The 9,841-nt window shown below is 36.0% G+C and overlaps 1 protein-coding gene across 2 annotated transcripts; it reads left to right on the forward strand.

Annotated features, from left to right (window-relative positions):
• The first annotated feature begins 5,227 nt into the window (after positions 1 to 5,227).
• Positions 5,228 to 9,577, forward strand: LOC103939868 (palmitoyl-monogalactosyldiacylglycerol delta-7 desaturase, chloroplastic-like). 2 transcript variants are annotated; one of them, XM_048575162.1, is made up of 6 exons: positions 5,228 to 7,168; positions 7,327 to 7,467; positions 7,582 to 7,722; positions 7,842 to 7,948; positions 8,057 to 8,270; positions 9,265 to 9,577. In XM_048575162.1, exons 1-5 carry the CDS (start codon positions 6,872 to 6,874, stop codon positions 8,268 to 8,270), a joined length of 900 nt encoding a protein of 299 aa, XP_048431119.1. In that variant the 5' UTR covers positions 5,228 to 6,871; the 3' UTR covers positions 9,265 to 9,577. The 2 variants fall into 2 exon arrangements, with proteins under 2 accessions (XP_048431119.1, XP_009348244.1); XM_009349969.2 differs by having other exon boundaries at positions 9,284 to 9,577.
• Positions 9,578 to 9,841: the final 264 nt, after the last annotated feature.

Consider the following 9,841-nt stretch of genomic DNA (forward strand, 5'->3'; position numbering starts at 1 on the left):
CATGTTTAAAAACTAATGGAATTGCTTGAAATATATTGAAAGTTTTTGTCTCTATATATAAAGCTCCCAAAAGTTTAGTATGATTAAAAAAAAAAAAAAAAAACTACACTCTTCTTTCTCTCCCATCCTCCCTCATCTTTGCCCCTCTCTTCACCCCTCGCCATCATCTCTCTCTCCTCTTTCACCCATCACCATCATCCCTCTTCTCTTTAACCCATCACCATCATTTCTCCCTCTTCTCTCTCTCATGTCACTCATTCCTCCCCTCTATTTTTTGTTAGGTATATAATTAAAAAATTAATCATATTTTTTAAGACATAATAATATGAATTATTTATCATATGTCAAAATTCAACAAAATTATTATCAACAAATTTTTAATACACTACATCACTATTTCTAGAAACAGTGATTATTTTCTAGGGTGACACATCCCGACCCGGAATGTCCACCTAGACATCCAAATCGCCATGTATTGGTTGACACCTGGAAGGTAACAAAGTCATAAAGTGTAGTGATGTGGAAATAGTGAATAAATTAAAACCTAAAAATGACAAATTTAAGTGCGCATGTGAACGGGATTGAATCCATATCACACAAGTGATGTCAAAACATAAGTAAATTGCAATGAAAGATAAAGTTAGAACGTTTATACCAAAATCAGGGATCCTCCTACATGTCAGCTTTTGCCATAAAAGTCGTCGACAACATGAGCTCTATTGGGTCAACATGAAATAATCAGCCACATCAATAGCTAAATAACGAAAAAATGAGACGTATAATAGCCAATGAGTGAGATGTACTTAAGTCGTCCATATATAACTTACCAGTATGGAAAAATAAGATCCTTATGTTGCATGACTTTTAGCTCAAACCCTGCATTCGGGCGAATTTTTGGTGAGCAATATTTGTTGTTTTTGGAGTTTCGAGTAATCTTGGTGAGAAATTTTCTTCTAAGATTGGTTGGGTTTCCATTTCACAGGTCAAAAGAAGAAAGCACCAACAGCACCCATGTGGCCCTTGTCGAGATGGCAAGGCAACCTGGCCATACGAGAGCAGAGAAAAAAAATACATAAGGTAAACAAAATTAAATGAGTAGGTATAACATGTTAAAGAAGGCGTAAAGTGCTTGGAGAACAACAATGTTGAACAAAACGTAACAGCTACTAGCTACCCTAAATCATTTCAAACAACAACAAACCCTAAATCAGTTCAAAAACTAAAAAAAATTGTAATAAAGATGGACATCACAGGATTTGTTTTCATTACATGTTTAAAACATTGTTTTGGATAGATTGTGTCTGATTTCTCTGTACACATCCTATCCTTTCTTTTTCTCTTTTTTTTTTAAACCGGACCTATGCCTTACACCTTACCACTAATCAAATTGTTCCCTCACACCTCTCGCCCAATCAGTTTCTCTCCCACTCTTCCTCTCTCTGCCCAATCAGAAAAATCACTCTCCCTCTTTCTTTTCTATCCTTCATCGAAGCTCTCTTTCTCTGCAACAAGGAAGACCAACATCAAAACCTTGCAGATTGAGCTCAAGAACCACACTATCACAATCCTCTTATCACCACGAACTCAACTGTACCCTTAGATCATGCGTTGGTTGAGTTTTGAGTGGTCAACGCGGAGCAACTTGAAAGCTCTGACTCGGTCAAGTTAGCATCGTCATGATTCCGGTCGAGTTAAGAGATTTTAGGACATGGGGAAGCTTCCTTACAACTCCCGGAGGCTCCTAGGACAAGTTTGAAGAAGAAACAACCTCGAAAGCACACAGGTTCAAGGAGCAAAGTTTTGGCCGAACCTATCGAGCCATTTTCAAGCCACTTCCCATCCATTTTTGGACTTTCAAAAGGTATAGATTTGTTCTCCTTGTCACGAGCTTCATTTCCATGTAAATTTGGTTACAAATGGTTGAAAAATGAGCAAGATATAAAGGTTTGAAAATTTTCTAGAAATCAGCAAGTTTTTCCAATTTCTGGCGAAACTAGACAACGGTGCCGCTGGCGGCGGATGACAATCTCACCGGAGAAGACAAGGAATGTTTCATTAAAGTTGACAAAATATTCTAACGGCGTCAGGTAACGCCGTTAACGTCCGCTACTATTTAACGGAATATTTCGTCAAATATGACGGAATATTCCTCTGTTCCGTCAATCACCTACCGTGCACGTGGCCGCACGTGTGTCTATGGGTTAGACGGCACGTGAGTGCGCGTCCGGCCTCCGGCCGGCAAGTTGTTTTACGTGTAGGTCCGTGACTTCGAGTAGAACATTTTCGTATATTCAAACCTTCCGTTTAAGCAAATTATGGGAAGTTTTTCCTAGTTTTTTGTATATGTGGACAAGCGAGACTAAGGGGCTACAATCCTATGACATACCTGTGAGTAGGCATTTTATTTTCGTATATATATATATATATATATATATATATATATATATATATATATATATAAACTTATTAGTTTCCACAAATGCTTTTAAACTGTTTATGCATATTATGCCATGAGTTATGTAATTTTAAAAATGGTGTTAGGTGGTTGAGATTTATATATTTGATCATGGCATATTCATATACATTACTCGTATATTATGCTATTGTATAAAGATAAGTAACTCTACAGGATGCGCAGGTAAGAACATGTGAGTTTGCTATGTTGTTTGGAATGTTTGAGTTATGGCATGTATATTTTCATATAGTTTGCTCATCATTGTTGCATTGTGGTGTTGATGCTCGCCCCGGGCCAAGGCCAGTCCTTCACATGATGTTCACCTCGCACCCCATGCTCACCTTGGATCCAAGTAGTTGCTAGTCCTATCGTACAGGTCGCATTAGGCGACTCTAACTTGTAGGTGGCGTGCATAGCGCTAGTCTTCACATGATCGTAGCACTAGAATGTATATTGTTACACCTAGTCCTGTCGTACAGGTCACATTAGGTGACTCCGACTCGTGTGCTAGCCTAGTTGGATGAGCAATATGTGCAATCATATAGGTCACATTAGGTGACTCCAAGTCATGTGTTAGCCTAGATGGATGAGCAATAGGTGCAGTCGTACAAGTCACATTAGGTGACTCCGACTTGTGTGCTAGTTAGCTTGTTAAGCACGTGATTATATTCATATAGTATAATTTTTTGGAAACTATACTTGTTTTACAGCGAGGGGTTAATATACTTGAAAAATAAATGGATTTTATAAACCTTTATTTTTGTGCCCACTCACCCTTTTGTTTTTCACCCCTCCAGGTCCTAATTAGCTGATTTATCTTTGTGGCGTACGAGGAATAGCTGGTGATTCTGACATATCTCCATCTTAGCATAGGAACTTATCTCTAGTTGTGTAATAAGTACTTCTGTAGTTCGACTCCTTCGCCCTTATGTTATCTATACTCTGAATATTTGTAGTTATCGGTTGTAACCACTAATGCGCACTCACTTTATTAGTTTAATTAAGTTCTAGTTTCGGTTTTAATTTATTCACAATTTTTCTTGCATCACTTGCACTTTTGGTTATGTCACCTTCACGTGACGGCCAGCACGCCTTCATTCCGGTCGGGGTGTGTCAGTTGGTGCCGGTGTTTTCTAGTAATTATGAGGTCCCGGGTTCAAATTAGTCTTATACCTTTTTCTTTCTATTTTTTACTAATTTTTGCATGAATGTTAATTTCTTTTACCTTTGATTATAATTACTAAAATTTGATTAATTCATCAAGAAGGTTAACTAGAGGCGCAAATTTTTTATATCCATTCCAATTCAAATTTAACTTTCAGCAAAATAATGTATGTATGTCTTTACCAATTTAATTTGGCAAGCACAAAGATTATTCAGAAAATGAGATCACTTTCATGCAGCTGCAAAAATTGGAACTTTCACTTCTACCAAATCTACAAGGCTTTTGCTCAGAAAATTGCATTGTTAAAGCCGAGTGCTTAGACACTTTAGATGTCAAGTATTGTTCGATTGACTAGTATTTTTACCATATGACAATCTTCTTTTGTTTATGACCATTTTTACAATGTAACTTTGTTTTCTATATATGACAAACTTATTATCTGACAAAGAAAAATACTTATTCAAATTATTGAAAATTCAAATACCTAAGAAAAAAAAATCACATGAAAAACATAATTTTTTTTGTGTGTATTGTAGGTTTGTGGGCCCTATTTTTATTTTTGCCCAGGACCTCCAAAATGTTTAGACCCGCCCTAATTAGTGCGTGTGGCGGGGCACTTTGGTAAATATGAGTTTTTCGAACGCCCCAAAATAGTAGTTCAGGACTCATTCATCTGTAACCTTTGTAGTTTTCCATTTATTTACTAAGTATGGGTTATTTCACTTTAGGGTTGGTATCGCAAAGATTCCAAAGAGCGTGCAGGGCAAGACAGTAACAATCATGCAGTGTTTGAGTGAACTATACTATACTTATATGTTTTCAAAATTAGTTTTATGGTATGCTTTGATTTCATGCCCTTTTTTAGAAGATGCAAATGTTTTGTGTGTTGATGGTGATGCGATTTATAATCTTGAGAACCTCCCTTTAGAATGTTTTGATATTATGAAATACTTTATGCGATATTATGATTTGAGAAATTATCCATGGAATGTTTTCATATGATTTATCCGCTTATCATGTATGCTTACATGGTGTCAATAGTATTGTTCAGGACCAACTTACATGTATGTTCACATGCATCGTTACGTTCACATTGGATCCATTGTATATGCTAACCTTTATAGTTTGCATTTGGCAACTAGAACTCGTATGCGATGTGCTAAGTGCCAACTTCACATGTATAGTACTAAAACGTAGATATATACACCCAACATGTTCACGTTAGAATATTTGTGAATGAGCTCGTACGTTTGCATTATTTGGTGTTCATACCATATATGTTTTGTTGATGATTTGTGATTTACCTGCTCACGTGAAATATTAGTTTTTCACTAATGCCATGGTATTTTAGTATTTATTACGGTTTCACAGTGAGATATTTTGAAATTGTGACTTCTAACTGTTTCTCGAAATAACTGTTTGCACATTAATGCTTGGCTTTCCATACTAGCTATGTAGTATGTTTTCGATTATTATACGAGTTTTTATAGGGACGTGTTAGTATGTTTCATAAATCTTTTGCCCACTCACTTTTACATTTTTTCCCCTCCAAGATTAGTAGGCTTTGGAGCTCTCGATGTCGTTGGCTGATGGTATAATCCTCCCTCATCATGTAAGGATTAATTTCAATAATTTTTTTTTAACATCTTCAGATATATTAAATTGTATACTTTCGCTATATATATTTAGATGCTCTGGCTTCCATTACATACATTTATTTAAGAGTTCATTACGTTGAATGGACGCACTACTAAATATCTAGGTCAGAGTGCGCCAATTTGGTACCATAGCTTAGATTTTTGAATCTGATTTTATGATTCCTAATTTAGGAGCTTAGAATCTAGACTGACTTGTGACAATCACTTTTTTCTCACGGGCAAAACACGAATGTTTTAAGACTCCGGGGAAGCAGTTGATGCGTGAGTGTCAGCAGTGAAAGCTAAGAGACACTAATCCTTCCAGTTGTTTTAACCACTTCCTATTTCAGTCTGGAAGTGGAGGATGTCACCATGAACTTCATGTACAAGTTACTTCGCCCAAGTGAAGTTTGCATCTGCTTTGGGTGATCATCGACCGACTCAAATATACTCATAATCGTTTGGCAGAATTCTTAATTAGAGAAATTGTCGACTACATAGAGTCCCACCACTATTATTCCAGACGAAAACTTACTCATTTGTAAATCATTTTGTTCCCTTAAAATTCATATTTATGGGGCCAAATTTCAGGCGATGCAGCTCAAAGTTATCTTATGTGAAATCCAATTTTTTAACTTGTGAATTACCAACTCTCTAATTACTTTCCTTGATTAAACGGTGCTTCTTTCTTTTAACTTTACGTCTAAGTAATCACAATCATGTCTTACATCGAAAAGTTTTATAATTAATAAAAATACGTTCTCCAAATTCAAAATAAAAATAGAGCAACAGTTTACTTATACTATTTTTTATACCACATATTTAATACTACATAGTGAGACAAGTAATGTGTAATGGTCATGTTAGTTGGTTTGTTTTATTACATATGCTTTGAATGCATGATATAACGGATCATGTGGCACAATTTGAACACAGAAAAGAGTTAACCAGCTGCACATTTATAATAAATGAATGGTGGTGATTTCTCCCGTGTAATCTGATGGCCAGTAAATAAAACGAATTATTAATTTTCTTTGAGAACGAGCAGATATTATTTAAAGTTACAGCTTAGGTGGTTGTCAAAAGTAAGCTTATTGATTTACATTTACCAGCTCTTACTCTATCTGACATATAATAAAATTTCTCCAAGCGGTTGGTTTGGTAATAATAAGAGCTTCAGCTGGGTTTGTATTACGTTCGGCCTATGGAGTCCTATGTTTCCATTTTCTGACCTCTTGCACTCGAATTGAATTTCCTCTATAGCTAGCAGCTGCAAGTATGGTTTGGACCGTGACATTTGAATTAGTAGGTAAACTTCTAACTGTGAAATTTCAGCAAAAATGCAAAACCCTGAGAACATGCTTAGAGATTTTTTATGGGAAATTTACAATAAGTAAACCCTAATAGTATCACCTACCATGACCTGGCGATACAGCTACGTATTAAATTATTTATTTCACTATAAGTAAAGAGGCCAAGTTATGGCCAACTTACCCATTCCACAATCACCCGTCCCATGCAAGTGCAATACACGTCCTTAAAAAAAGAAGCCAATCCATAAAATTACAAGAAAAATCCATAGAATTAGAAGCTGAGGGGAACGCCCTTAATAACATGGGTCTTTTGAAGATTTGGGTCACCCTTCTTATGACTCCTTGTGCAAATTTTTCGGGGAGGAAATGGAATCTGCTTGACATTGTCACAGCTGGTATGTTTCTGAGTGTGCATGTTCTTTGTTTGTTTGCACCGTTTTACTTCACTTGGACAGCATTTTGGGTGGCGCTTGTGCTGGCGTACGTCACTGGTTTCGGAGTCACTCTTTCTTACCATAGAAACCTTGCTCATCGGAGCTTTAGGCTCCCAAAACTGCTCGAGTACTCGTTTGCCTATTGTGGGGTTCTCTCAGTTCAGGTACGTATGTCAAAACATCTCATAGCAATATCAACATTTTTCAACTTTGTTATTTTTCTGTTCTTTCTTCTTTCCATATCTGTTTTAGGGACTATTTTTACTAGGATCTGCATTAGGTTAATGAGAAAAAGCTGCGTTTGATGTGTTTTCATTTGCAGGGTAGCCCGATTGAGTGGGTGAGCACACACCGGTACCATCACCAATTTACCGATACAGAGAAAGACGCTCACAGCCCACTTAAGGGATTTTGGTATAGTCACATGGGTTGGATTCTAGACAGCCGTTCTCGGTTTGGAAGAGTAAGCCACACACTTTCTCTCTCAGACTCGATTAAGTTCCTCACTTTTTGTTTAATTGAATTTTTTTTTTTTTGCTACAAATACTTACTAATATTTGTTTTGTTAAATTTTCAGTACGGAGGTCTTCGGAATGTTGAAGACATGAAGAAGCAGCCATTCTATGTGTTTCTTCATCACACTTTCCTTCTACATTCATTTCTTCTTGGATGTATACTATATTACATCGGTGGATTTCCCTTCGTGGTTTGGCCAATGGTGAGAGAGCTAGATTTCTAAATTTCCTTTTTTTTTTTTTTTCCTTCTTTGAGCATATATGTGTATAGCTACAGAGATAGCCCTCACAAGTTTGAATAATAAGTTCCTTACGATTTCAGGGCGTGAGGATGGTGATTATTTTCCATAGCACTTTGTTTGTAAATTCGGCTGGCCACATGTGGGGAAATCAGCCATGGAACACCGGCGATCTCTCTAAAAACCTTTGGTATATATTATATTCATAGTTGAGATATAAAAATTTATTTTGAAAATTTGATATTATATACAAAAGACGTACAAGGATTTATTTATGTAAAATCTTAAACTTCTTTAGGTGGTTGGGGTTGGTTGCACTTGGAGAAGGATGGCACAATAACCACCATGCTTTTGAATACTCAGCTCGACAAGGCCTCGAATGGTGGCAGATTGACGTGACTTGGTACCTCATAAAATTTCTTGAGGCTCTAGGGTTGGCAACAGATGTGAAAACACCATCCGAGGCTCATAAGCAACGTATGAAGGCTAAATCCATGGCTGCTCAAGAATAGGTGGAGTCCTTGCTTGCTGGCTAGCTTAAATTTGTATTTGCTTTTTTGATTTATAATAAGATGTTATTATTGTTCATGCATGGTCATGGTGCCGAACTAGCTTCTTGTTGAAAATGGTTTGCTCTACTTTTAACCAAGCCATTTATCACAAATTTGAGGGATTATCTTTCATGAATCTTGTTTTAGCGAATGAATCTCGGATATGTAATAAATTGGTTTGAATTAAAAGCAACTACGAAACAAGAGGATTAGTTCATGTCCATGTTAGTTGTATGTGGTCATGCATAATAACTTTCAGTCTTTTTCTATCATAACTGTGTTCCTACATTTTCTTCAAAAGTAATGTTCAGCCTTTCTTTATCCCACTCAACATTTTGGTATAAATGGTGGTTGGAGCATTAAATATGTAAGACTTAATCAGTTCATAGTCTACAAAACAGCGGCGACTTGCAAATGGCGTTTTAAGGTAGTGACACAAGACAATCATATTTATACATTTTGGTGTGGATTTGATCTCTACCGATTCTTTCCCCTAACAACTAACTTTTTAACCCACTAACTTTATCACTCTACTCAAAATAAAATTGTGACTATGCATTTTTGTATTTATATTAAATAAACATCTTAAGGTTAAATAGGAACCAAAAAATTCATTTTGAAAAGGAAAACCATTAGGGTTATCCCAATAATAGCGTCCAAGTTGGAATGGTAATTCTGATTGAGATAGTAAAACTTCCAAATTCGAACCCAAAAGTTCTGAAATCGAACTTTATTTTTTGAAAAATTGGAATGCATTTAATAAGAATTCCTATAATATAGAATTTCTGATCCAAATTTATCTAAAGTGTTCCGACCTTATCCCGACAAAAAAAGTTCCGACATACTCCCGTATAGTTATTTACTCTAATTATGCAGTTTGGAATCAACTTTTATATATTTTTTTGTTGAAATAAATGCTTTATGTTTTTATACATCTTGTTCATTGTGTTTATAGTAAAGATATACTTATACAGTGACAAAACCACATAAGCGCGAGCAGTTGTGGCCCCACTTCCGATCATCGAAAATCCACATGAAGAGCAAGGAATTCATCCCTCTGAACCTCCATAGAAGGTGTTTGAAATGCCCGGATGAAGGCATGTTGATGCTCTCAGCTACTGCGTGCGGCCCTTTTCATTTTTAAACCCAAGCCGAAACAACGAGGGCCATATTTCTATGTGCCCTTTTTTTCTTTTTTCAGCGCAAGTGTTAACTAGAGGCGTTGCTGCCGTTGTTCTCTAATAATTATGAGGTTCCGGGTTCGAATTTGTCTTACGCCTTTTTCTTTTTATTTTTTACTAATTTTTGTTTGATTCTTAATTTCTTTTACCTTTGATTATAATTACTAAAATTTGGCTAATTCATCAAGAAGGTTAACTAGAGGCGCATACTTTTTATATCCAATCCAATTCAAATTTAACTTTCAACAAAATAATGTATGTATGTTTTTACCAATTTAATTTGGCAAACACAGAGATTATTCAGAAAATGATATTACTTTCACACAGCTGCAAAAATTGGAACTTTCACTT

This window comes from the organism of the source record quoted next, unplaced genomic scaffold (assembly GCF_019419815.1).
Source record: "Pyrus x bretschneideri cultivar Hongxiangsu unplaced genomic scaffold, Pyrus_bretschneideri_v1 Contig79, whole genome shotgun sequence".
Lineage (NCBI taxonomy): Eukaryota > Viridiplantae > Streptophyta > Magnoliopsida > Rosales > Rosaceae > Pyrus > Pyrus x bretschneideri.

Coding starts and splice junctions, on each gene's coding strand:
- LOC103939868 (XM_048575162.1), top strand. CDS start 6,872: ATGGGTCTTTTGAAGATTTGGGTCACCCTTCTTATGACTCCTTGTGCA. Junction 7,169..7,326: donor GTGGGGTTCTCTCAGTTCAG/GTACGTATGTCA, acceptor TTTCATTTGCAG/GGTAGCCCGATTGAGTGGGT. Junction 7,949..8,056: donor GATCTCTCTAAAAACCTTTG/GTATATATTATA, acceptor AAACTTCTTTAG/GTGGTTGGGGTTGGTTGCAC.